General features: G+C 45.0%; 3 protein-coding genes and 2 pseudogenes across 5 annotated transcripts, besides 1 other annotated feature; 4 read left to right on the forward strand and 1 right to left on the reverse strand.

The window, feature by feature from the left end:
- Positions 1-640: 640 nt before the first annotated feature.
- Positions 641-1,750, forward strand: TRVA0_076S00364 (annotated as a pseudogene). The gene is given in 3 exon segments: positions 641-1,048; positions 1,047-1,373; positions 1,373-1,750. Coding segments are annotated over 3 exon segments (1,113 nt in total).
- A 2,547-nt stretch (positions 1,751-4,297) lies between these two features.
- TRVA0_076S00386 (uncharacterized protein) lies at positions 4,298-5,128 on the forward strand (the record flags this gene model as incomplete). The annotated part of the gene is made up of 1 exon (XM_076687798.1): positions 4,298-5,128. The coding sequence occupies one exon, from the start codon at positions 4,298-4,300 to the stop codon at positions 5,126-5,128; it is 831 nt and encodes a 276-aa protein (XP_076537977.1).
- Positions 5,129-6,525: 1,397 nt separating this feature from the next.
- On the reverse strand, positions 6,526-7,722 carry TRVA0_076S00408 (uncharacterized protein; the record flags this gene model as incomplete). The annotated part of the gene is made up of 1 exon (XM_076687799.1): positions 6,526-7,722. One exon carries the CDS (start codon positions 7,720-7,722, stop codon positions 6,526-6,528), a length of 1,197 nt encoding a protein of 398 aa, XP_076537978.1.
- A 1,376-nt stretch (positions 7,723-9,098) lies between these two features.
- Positions 9,099-11,018, forward strand: TRVA0_076S00430 (F-box protein; the record flags this gene model as incomplete). The annotated part of the gene is made up of 1 exon (XM_076687800.1): positions 9,099-11,018. The coding sequence occupies one exon, from the start codon at positions 9,099-9,101 to the stop codon at positions 11,016-11,018; it is 1,920 nt and encodes a 639-aa protein (XP_076537979.1).
- A 183-nt stretch (positions 11,019-11,201) lies between these two features.
- On the forward strand, positions 11,202-11,834 carry TRVA0_076S00452 (annotated as a pseudogene). The gene has a single exon. A coding segment is annotated over exon 1 (633 nt).
- Positions 11,202-11,836: a mobile genetic element.

Genomic DNA, 11,836 nt, shown 5'->3' on the forward strand with positions numbered 1-11,836 from the left:
GTCTTCACCAACACAGCGGACAACCACCAAACATTGATGACGCCACTGATCTTTGTTAGGCTCGCAATTTCGATTATAAAAAGAGAGCCATAACCAACCAGTATTACCGGTAAAGCTTCTTTTCTTGGATTTACTTCTATAGGTATTTCATCAAAGTTAGGACGTCAACTACAGGTACCACACTCCTTAATCATAACGTCAATTTTCTTTCTTTTAAGCGACATTATTATCTAAGTACTTTGCTCATTCTACATACTGGAAACATATGAATAGGAGTTCTACAAATCTCAACTGGAACGCTTATTAACTGAATGCTTGCACAACCCTCGCTTGCAGCTTCACACCTGGAACTTTGTTGAGGTGTAGCCGCTTCGGGACTTAGCGGAGCCGGCCACACAGGATCGGCAGTTATACTATGGGGGAGGAATGCAAAAACCTATAGCGAAATTCGGTGTATATCAACTTCTTGCGGGATTTTATTTCGGGACACGGTATATGCAGGATTTATGCAGGATTTCGTTATTCCGAGATGCGTTATGCATAGAGGTTCTACTGTATATAAACGGGAGTTCCCCCACCTGTAGAAGTTTAGAAACTGAAACAACAACAATATACTGTGTGCTGTGTACCGTGAAACATCATGAGTAAAATCAGTACTTACCTCGAAACCAGACGAGTAAGGGTGCTCACTGTCATGACCTTCGGTGTCGTCACTGCGATTTTGATATTGGTGGTCTTAAACCGCGCAGCATTGGCGACATTGATCGAGCGTACTCGAGCACAGCTAGAGACTTTTAATTACAAGAGACAGTGGAGTGCTCCATGGGCAGGAACTTTTATATTATACTTCGCAGGATTGGTTAAGACCATAGCGGGGAGCAGGAGACCTATTATGGCTCTGCTAGAAAGCAGCGGCGTGGGCGCAATCGGCGCAAGCACGATTTATTCTTCGTGTTATAATACTGATACTGGACTTGAGATGGGTACTTGGCCATGCTGGCTGTCAGTGTACGGAACTGGGGTAACTGTAATGTTCACAGCGAACCGTAGCAGATGAATGGAGAAACCGCAAAAGGGATGGCGATGTTTACGAGGACATGGACGGCGTTGAAGTCATTCAGATTAGCTCATACAATGAAACAACAACGGGTTATAAGCGTGCCCCCATGTATACATTTTCGTCAGATAATCTGAACAAATCAGTATCAGTGGGCTTGTATGCAGGTATGAGCCATGTTATAGTGCCGCAGATAACCAACGAGACGGCTGCACATATTGTGCAGACTAATGGAAGTCACTCTGCAATTAACATACTACAACCATCCGTTAAACGCGATTTCAACGGATGGGTAGACGGGAGTAGCCAGAGCATTTAAATACTGGCAAATTCAAAAGGCTATATGCAGTACAACTGGAACGACGTGGTCAACTGGCCACCATAGACTACGAAAACCCGTCATCGGCAAAGGTGTTGTATAACACAGACTTTTACGGCGCAACTTTGGGAGTGGGAACAAGCCAAAGTAACGGTGAATATGATGTTGCTCAAGGTATGATGATAGGCGAGAATGGCGGATTTGGTGACGATTGGGAGACTGGCCAGGATTGGTGCTGGGGGAGTGACCCTACGAACTGCAACGACATAAAATGGACGGCAGGACATTGTATACTATGGCAGGACGGGGACAGTGCTGTTGCAGTTATGCATGCCCAGCTATATTGTAGTATTGGGACACTAGCGTCACGGTGAGTAAGGTCATAGTTATGATGATTGAGACTATAAATCAATGATGTAGAAATAGAAAACACAAAAAAAAGTTCTTGGACGTAAACTGGGCACTACGGGAGGATCTCATCTCGTTTGTTAACCGCAAGAGCGGGATTCGGCTACAGAACCCGTGTATTGCTGGCCCGATACTGCACGCCAAAGTGAGCAGGCGCGATAGTATTGTCCTGATGAAGTGCAATGGAATGTGGTTCGCTGGGCAGTCTATAATAATAATAATAATAATCTATTACCGTCTTGATGAGACTCTAGGCCAGAAAAATCAGTGAATACATATGCATATAAATTTTCACAAAAAATGGTAACACAAAATCATTCCATATCAATTGGGCCCCTTTGCTGTGCCACCTTTACATCGTGAGGATTGATTACCTCCCGAGGGTCCGGAAACAATTCTCCTATGAGACTAGAAACCGGACACTCTTCAGCTCTGGGATTGACGGCGAGCGTTAGTAGGTTAGTCCGCTCTCGGGCGATGGTCCTCTTGGAGAATTTGGGCCACTGGGCAGTCTCTTTCAATTAGGACCAATCGTAATGATAGAGGGAATGGCTCAGGCCAGAGCAGCAACGGCGCTCAATCGGCCAATAACTACATGTTACTTGATTTTTAATATTATTACGGGATTTAGTATATATGGGTCTAGTGGCTTTAGACCGATGCCAGTGCTTCAGGGCTGCTGTTTGGTGGGCGATGGAACAACAGTATAAGCTCATTCGAGTCTCTTGGCGTAACTAGGGGGAGATCAGTCTTTTAGTAAACTCATGCTTTTCACATTAAGTTTATCCTCACAACCATTAACCGTAAATAATCTCATTTTAGGTACAATTGATGTTCATTCTTGACAGCTTGAGACATGCTGGTACCAAATAAAATTTTTGAACTCAATAACTGTGGCTTCAGGCACCGCTAGTTAAAACCGAACCACAACGAGTTGTGCAACCGCAGACGCATTTCTTATAATATACTACCTCTATAGTCATTTCAATCACGAACAACTGATTCTTATAGTGCTAGAGAAGGAGATGTACATTCCTACGATAGTGTCGACAATGTGCAACAACCGTTTGTTACGAAACTTCAATTGAATATCGTAAGCACATATCATATGGGAAGTTGACAGTTATAGCAATGCATGATTTTTGTTGTAGTAATTATGTTTGGCACAGTTCTTTTCCCCGGTATTTTGCGGGAGCGGTGTCACATAAGCCTAACTTGGTGTCACAGTCGCAGCGGGCTCGAAATACAGACGATTCATTCGCAAAGAATACAATTGGCCTTCGACTCAGCTTCCTTGCTTTGAGTCCAAATATTGCTTAAGCGAAGTGATCACCTTTCTAGTCAATTAATGGCTGTGAGACTCATTGGATTCAGTCTTCAAGCTAACCTACAAACTACAGCGTACGGTTTCGAGAATTCTGTATCTATTAATGGGCCTAAAAAAGGTTAGCATCAATAGGCTTAAAACGGTTAGCAATATATAACTTGCCATATAGACGTGTTAGAAAGTGTAGTGGCAATCTGAATCTGAACTCTATGGTATTTAGTATATATGGGTTCCAAAAGTTCATTACCGAAAACAATCATGCTAAAGCTACCCCCTGAAATATGGCTCATAGTACTGCAATATCTTAGAGAGCATGACTATGATATTGATGGCCATTTATGGAGGGTCCGGCTCGTCTGTAAGACATTGTCGACTCTGGCTGATAGCCTTATATGGCGCAAGGTATCCCTAATTTATGATATGGAATACAAGACTGGTACCTGCATGTCGTACGATATTGAATTCGAAAGCCTTCTAGACCAGTTACACAGGCGGATAGTTCTACAGAAGGTTCGCATTACCGTAGCCTTTGCCCATTCACTCAATTTTTGAAGATAATAGAAAGCCATGCTTATAAGACGCAACTGGAAGACCGCTATTCTGTGATTCAACACATAGACGCCGCAGAGGAAAACATGAATTGGGCTAGCGCAGATGGGACTCACTGTAACAAGCTTGTCCAAGCTTTATTAATCTGGTACCAAGACAGGACCGCTGGTATTAAAGCAATTACTGAGGCGTTGAGTACTCCGTATTGTGGATACATAAAGCCAAAGTACTACAGCACCGAAATTCACATTTACAATATTGAAAGAATGCTCGATGTTATCAGGAAGCATTATTCTTACATCAAGCATGTCAAGCTCGTTGTCGGGAATGCCACTGGCTGTGACTCAGCAATTCGACTTTTCGCCAAATTATTCGAAGAGCTCCTGCAAGACTCCAGGTTGGAGACAGTTGATGTTACGCTGAAGGCTGGTGATTCACCAATGAACGACAGAGGAATATTTTGCACAAATTCGCAGAGAATCCTCCTCAGCGATTGCTGATCGATGTGGAATATGGGCTCACTCCCGGTATCGTTAAAATATTGAACACGCTTCCCAATGACGGCACTCAACTGATCATTGGGTCGGATGTTGTCTGCAAGGGCCCTGTTGCCAGACTAAAAGCAAATGTTGTTTCAATGAAGATTAGGAACAGCTTTGATATTGTCCAAATGCAGCAGTTTTTGTCTGTCTACAAATCATTGATTTATCTTGACCTTGATTTGGGTTTTGCAACGGGCCATCTGCGGCTGCCAGACTCGGTGACCCATCTCACAGTTGGAGGGATTCACCTCATAAGTTATGAGAAAGTCGTGAACGTCAACGTATCCAGCCGCTATCTCAAACCATTTATCTATATTAGTGCAGAATTTCGGCCTGATGCGTTTGCGTTCCCCGAATTGGAATATCTGTGTGTATGGGATGGAAGAATATGTCATACTTCTGGCCACGGTCAAAGACATTTCTCAAAGCTAAAGCGTCTTGAATGCGCCGATATCAAAGTTGGAGACGATTTAGCATTGCTAGAGATAGCACACCCATCCGAAAGTATCGTTTTGGATGTCTGGCAAGGGTACGAAGTAGATCGGCAAACCAAATATGCGTGGTTTCGGCATTTGCTCTTCTTCGCAAATCTTCCGCCTCTAGTTGTATTCCATGTGGCCTGTATGGAACTGCTTCCTGATGACCTCTACTTTTTCCAAAGGCTACTTGCACGGCAGTCTAACTCCCAGGTCCAAATCATAAACTGCTCCTTGACGGGCTATCCACCTGGACTGAAGGAGATATCGGCTAAGTATCGCACGCTATTATCCTCTAACGTTACTTATTCTTATATTTGTGATGCAGGTGATATCGAAGCTCGTATTACCGATACGTATGCTTTAACCCGGGACTTCGTCAATGCTCCTCTTGATAATGTTGATGAGAAGCTACGGCTTCTATTAACTACTTCTCCAAATGCTAGTTGACCACTTATTAGCCTTTTCCGCAGTATTACCTGGAAGTATTTGGCAGCTCCAGACTAATTTACGACCCGGAAAACTCTTGATCTCCCATATCCTCTTCTTCTCCTTAAGCAAAAAAAATATTTTCGCGAGTGAAGGTTCTTGATCGCAACGCAGTCGTCCGTGAAGTAAAGCTATTGGGGGGGGGGGGGGGGGGGGGAGGGCGCTGGTTCCCGGCTCAATTAGGCTTACCAAGATGCATTGCAATTGGTTCATTATGATGGAGACTCCGCGCTGAACGAATATTCACTAGTGCTGAATAGTAGGAGTGATCCTAGTTCACATTATACGCTGCCTTCTCTGCTTGCAGATATCCGCGTTATCGTGGCCTTAGGTTTTACATGTACTCAATTTACCTCCTACACAGGCTTTCCCTTTGCATGCGTAGAGATACAGTAGAGCGAAGTGGGCCTGCTGCGGTTCATCTCCCGATACCATCCCCCGTAAACGGCTACCAAAGAACAGCACCAACTGTTGGGGAATCTGAATGAAAAGGAGAACACTTTATTCGTATGCGAAGATATAGGATTGGGTAAAAGTTTTATACCGAGTTTTCTAGATGTTTTAGCGAGAATTTATCTACTACGCAGACCTTCAGTCAGGTGCCCGCGTTTCACGCGGCAAAGTAAAAATTTATCCCCCGCACGCCCCAAAAGTGGAATAGCCTGCAGAGGAGGTAACAAGCATGGAGGGACAGCTTAATAAAATTCTACATGAAAACGGCTGACAGCGACCCAAATAAAATTTACTGCAAGCAGGTACACTACACAACAATTACCAGTAACCTTACTGCTTTGAGTGCTGTACATAACTCGTTCAATTCTTCTTCGATTTAAACGGCAGCTAGTTTTGTCATTTTCTACGGTAATATTTAATCCTACATTTTGGGTACGGAGAAGTCTCATTTTTTCGTTGGCGAGTTAATGTTTGCCAACACCCGCGCCTCAGAATCCTCAGGATCTCGGATCTACCATCGGAATACATGTAGCGCTAACCAGCTCGGGAGCAAAGGCCGACGGCGCGGCTGTGCGCGTCCCCTGAAGGCGCGGCTGAACCACTTCGTTGGTGATTCCTCACTTGTACAGTTGCGCAGTAAAATCTGTTCCATCCCAATCAGCTCCCCTTGAAAACGGGCACCTCGCACTACGCGCGCGAAGTGGAAAAGCCTGTGTAGGAGTTGTAAATCGGGGACCGGTGCAGTAGTACCTTAATCAAAAAAGGGACGAAAGGTTGTTTGTGGACCTAGCAGCAAACCTCCCTTTTGTAAGCCAGCCACAGAGGATTCTTAGCCTGTCTGTCTCAATAAGTCAACATGGGGAAATTACGTCTATGCAGTACTGTATTGCTATTTTTCAGGTACGTTAATATTCTAGCCTAGCTTGCGCGATCTCTTCAAGCACTTCAAATTGGATGGCTTGAATGTCGGTAGCTGTCAAATAATACAGGTCCGTATCTCGCTTGCTAATATGCATCGGTCTCAGGAATGGGTAGTCATTTGTCAAGTCCGTAAATCGGTCATTCTCGCGCGCATAGTTCCTGAAATATAGTCGCCGTAGGTTTGAAATCCTGTTGTATATTTTCCCTATGACCCATCTCATCTCATTTGGCTCTATCGGGGGGAAATCCAAAGTGACACTCTCGAGATGTTCAATCGCTAAGGTACGGAAGATTAGCTTGTGTTCTTTCCAGCCAGTATTAAACAATTTGAGCTCGAGATTCTGGTGTGTCTTCTGAATTAATGGTCGGAGATAGTCGAGAACTAGTTCTTGGGTGTTATCCAGGTGTAGGGAGTCGCAGCGCAGAACGTTTTCAAACGCCGTTATCGTGGGGGTAAAAGTGATTCCGGCGACCAAACCTCGGAGGTGAATCTTTTCCACAGAGTCGAAACGGAGGTCCGCCTCAAGTGGCCTTCTACAGTCAACAACAAGGGTTTCCAAATTTCTAGCTCTCATTGTAATTCTTGTTGAATCATGAGCGAAAGGAGCGATGAATAAAAATCTGACGTTTGGTGGTAAGTCGATATCATGATTAGCCGTTAACCTTGCTAACCTGCCATCGACATGAAGCGAGTTCATGTTAGGGGAAGTGGTCAGGTAGCCAACGAGCTGATCAAGACTTTCGTTGCTAACGACATTAAACGTCAGTTTTTTAATATTTGCTGCAAATGTTTTCATAATGTCAACAAATGCCGCGTCCTGGTTGCTGGTGATATCAATCTCCAAGTTAGAGATCCGGGGCTTCATACGGGGACGGAGCCGGGGATAGATACAGAGTCGGGGATTGATACAGAGCCGGGGAGTGATGCGGGGCCGAGGAATGATACTGAGCTGGGGGCAGAGGGCGCGAATCAAATGGGCACTGCTCTCATCAGGCTGAAGGAACTCCATTGAGTAATTGGGAAGAAGCTCCTCGGCTGGGTAAAGCATTCCATCAAAGCAATTGATTTGAGCCCGCGTCCATGAGGGCAAGTGCCAGTTCATCTGTCGAATGTTGGTTCCACGTGACATAAAAGTTGGACCAACTCGTTGAAATTCTTGACAGGAAACGGTAACTCGCATCGAATAGTCACCGTTGAGAGCATTGTGGCGTTCTCAGTGAGGATGTCGCATAGGCTGGTAAAGTTTCGCTGGTCCATATCGCGCGAGGCCCTGACCCTGTCTCTTTGTAGAACTAGTGTACTGGGGCTGAGCTTAATATAGACGTTTTCCCACAACATTTTGGTAGCAGCTGCGAACAGACACCTTATAAACCGACAATTCGGCAGATCTTCTCCTGGAAGTTGTTCTATTATCTGTAGGCGGAGTTCTTGAGGTAGTGTCTCGAGGCAGGGATCTCTAGCTAGACGGATCATGATAAGCAGGTGGTGCAAAACAAACAATTAATCTTAAGGCCATGCTTGAATATATATAGCTCATGTATATAAGGTTACAGATCTACTGTTGTAAACAGCAGCGCGCGACATACCAGACTATTAAACGCCTTGTCGCTCCACCGTGTGTGGACGTCGTCGGCACCAAACAATGCCTCGTTCAGCTCTGCCAACAGAGTAACAGCGATTTATTTGTAACAGTGGGCTTTTTTTTTTCATATTACTGTTTATTATAAGAACAGCAGTACTCAATGCGGCAAAAACTTAGCTGCGCGGTATAGATGCGGCTCGTGCGGCTGTATACGGCTCATATGCATAATCGTACAAACAGTCGTGAATAGGCACGTGACGATGACTAATCAACGAGGACAGATAACATAATCCCTGCTGCGGGCTGGTACCGCCAAAAGCTTCACGGCTTGCACTCGCTTTCAACCATGGTCAAGAGTGTTCGCATCGAACGCAAAAATGGCACTGAAATAATGGAGTGCCTGTTTAACTTGAGCGACGCATTAAAGAATTAAAGCTTCAGCGATGTTTGGCGAGAATATCACGTCAGGGTCTGGCGGCTTTGGACTCACAGCCCTTAACGGTGAAAAAAATCTCATTTTAGGCAAATTGATCTTCATTACAACTCCTTTGATTAGATCTTGTAAAGACAAAAATAAATATCGGCCATCCCGACATAGGCAAAAGCACATATGTGCGTAGACACGTCCTCTATCTTCAATTGGAGTACAAGTAGTAACTTATGATATTTGTTATACAATGTAGCTCGAATACAACTGGCCTACGACTCAAATTCCTTGCCCTGAGCGCATACACCGGTATTGCTTAATCTTCAGTCTTCAAACTAACCTACAAACTACAGCATTAGGCATCGAGGCTCCTGTACCTATCAAAAGGCCTTAAAAAGGTTAGCATCAATAGGCCTAAAAAAGTTAGCAATACATGTATAGCTTGCCGCAAACGTGCTAGAAAGTGTAGTGGCAATCTCAATCTGAACTCTATGGTATTTAGTATATATGGGTTCCAAAACCTCATTACCGGCAACCGAAAACAACCATGCTAAAGCTACCCCGTGAAATATGGCTTATAGTACTGCAATATCTTAGAGAGCATGACTATGATATTGATGGCCATTTATGGAGAGTTCGGCTCGTCTGTAGGGCATTGTCGACTCTGGCTGATAGCCTTATATGGCGCAAGGTGTCCCTAGTTTACGATAAGAAATATAAGACTGGTACCTGCATGTCGTATGATAGTGAATTCGAAAGCTTTCTAGACGCAGTTACACAGACGGATACATACCAGACTGGTACCTGCATCTCGTATGATATTGAATTCGAAAGCCTTCTAGACGCAGTTACACAGACGGATACATACCAGACTGGTACCTGCATCTCGTATGATATTGAATTCGAAAGCCTTCTAGACGCAGTTACACAGGCGGATAGGACTGAAAAAGTTTCGCTTTACCATAGTCCATGCACACTCGTTTTTTTTCTGGAGCTAATAAAGAGCAATGCTTATAAGACGCAATTGGAAGATCGCTATTCTGTGATTCAACACATTGAAGCTGCAAAGGAAATCGCACATTGGGGTAGAGCGGATGTGGCGTATGTGACACCGTGTAACGACCTTATGCAAGCTTTATTAGTCTGGCAAGAAAAGAGGACTGCTGGTATTAAAGCAATCACTGAGGCGTTGAGTGCTCCGTATTGTGGGTACACAAAGCCTAAATACTACAGCACCGAAATTCACCTTTACAATATTGATAGAATGCTCGATGTTTTCAGGAAGTATTATCCTTACATCAAACATATCAAGCTCGTTGTCGGGGATGCTACTGGCTGTGACTCAGCAATTCGACATTTTGCAAAACTATTCGATGAGCTCCTGCAAGACTCCAGGTTAGAGACAGTTGATGTTACGCTAAAGGCTGTTGATTTCAATAATGAGCGTAAAACTATGGAGCGGCAGATGGCCATTTTGCGAAAAGTCGCAGAGAATCCACCTCAGCGACTTCTGATCAATGTGGAAAATGAGTTCACTGTAGGAATCGTTAAAATATTAAACACGCTTCCCAGTGACGGCACTCAACTGATCATTGGGTCAGGTATTGCTTGCGAGGGTCCTGCTGCCAAACTCAAGGCAAATGTTATTTCAATGAAGATCAGAGACAGCTTCGATATGGCCCGAATGCAGCAGTTTTTGTCAATCTACAAATCATTGACTTATCTTGAAATCGATTTGGATCTCGAGACAGGATACCTGCGGCTGCCAGACTCCGTGACCCATCTCACAGCTGCAGTGTACCACCGGCATGAGGAAGTCGCGAAAGTCAGGGTATCCAGCAGTTACCTCAAATCATTAACCGTTTATTGTACAAAATTTGTGCCTGATGCTTTTGTGTTCCCAGAATTGGAATATCTGTGTGTATGGGATGCAAGAATATGTCATACTTTTGGCCACGGTCAAAGACACTTCTCAAAGCTAAAACGGCTTGAATGTGCTGATCTCAAAGTCGGGAATGATTTGACCGCATTGTTAGAGACCGTACACCCATCTGAAAGTATAGTTTTGGATGTCATGCGAAAATACGACGTAGATCGGCAAACCAAATATGCGTGGTTTCGGCATTTGCTCCTCTCCGTGAATCTTCCGCCTCTGGTTGAAATCCGTGTGGCCCGCATGGAACTGCTTCCTGATGACCTCTACTTTTTCCAAAGGCTACTTGCACGACAGTCCTCGCAGGTCCATATCATAAGCAGCTCCTTGGGCTATCCACGTGAACTGAAGGAAATACCGGCTAAGTATCGCACGCTATTATTCTCTAACGTTACTTACTGTAATATTTGCGATAATATCGAGGCTCGTATTTCCAATACGTATGCTTTAACCCCGGACTTCGTCAATGCTCCTCTGGATAATGTTGATGAGAAGCTACGGATTCTATTAACTACCCCTCCAAATACTGGGTGACCAAACTATTAGCCTTATTTAGGAGTATTAACATTTGGCAGACTCCCAGACTGATCAGGGGCCCGGAAACTCTTGGTTTGCCCTAATTTCTTCTTCTATTTAAGTAGTGAAATATTCTCGCTAGTGAAGGTCATTGATTGCGAAGAAGTCGTCCGTGAGGCAGAGCTACGGGTGGCTCGGGTGCTGGTTGCCAGCTCAATTGTAGCAGTGGAATATGATACCACGATAAGGCAGCTCAAAGCTGCTAGAATCATTTATCGCATGGCAGTTGACAACCCCCTTCGTCAGCTAGGAAGAGCCTATGGCCAACCACCCAAATCACCGGTAAAGTGGGTGGCAACGAGCTTGGCATCTTTCGACGCGATAGATCCTTGGCTGGACATACCGCGGCGATCCCCGCCGTGGGATGAGAAGGCAGACCAAGAGTGGGTGGGCTCCGCCAACCGTGAGGCCTACCAGTCGCTGCGGACCCAAATCTGCCGGGCGGCTCTCCAGCATTGGCAGGACGACGCTGACCGCGCGGTCACAGGGAAAAGGTTCAATCTAGTTGCATCAACAAAGTGCACCATCAAGCTGCGCGCTTTGCAGCTGGCTAAGTACTTATCGGGTAGCAATCGCTACGTACTTAGCCGGCTGGTTCAATTTCGTTCGGGACACGCGCTAATCGGCGATTGGTTTCGCCGATTCCGCATGGCAGGGGCCCAAATCTTTTGTGAGTGTGGCCATTTGGAAACACTTCACCACATTCTCGCCCAGTGCCCCCTGTATGAGGCACAAAGGCCCCTCCTTCAGGAGGTAAGCGACACATTCGACCAGCC

Source organism: Trichomonascus vanleenenianus (genome assembly GCF_965637985.1).
Source record: "Trichomonascus vanleenenianus strain CLIB 3782 genome assembly, contig: TRVA0_076S, whole genome shotgun sequence".
NCBI classification, from domain to species: domain Eukaryota; kingdom Fungi; phylum Ascomycota; class Dipodascomycetes; order Dipodascales; family Trichomonascaceae; genus Blastobotrys; species Blastobotrys vanleenenianus.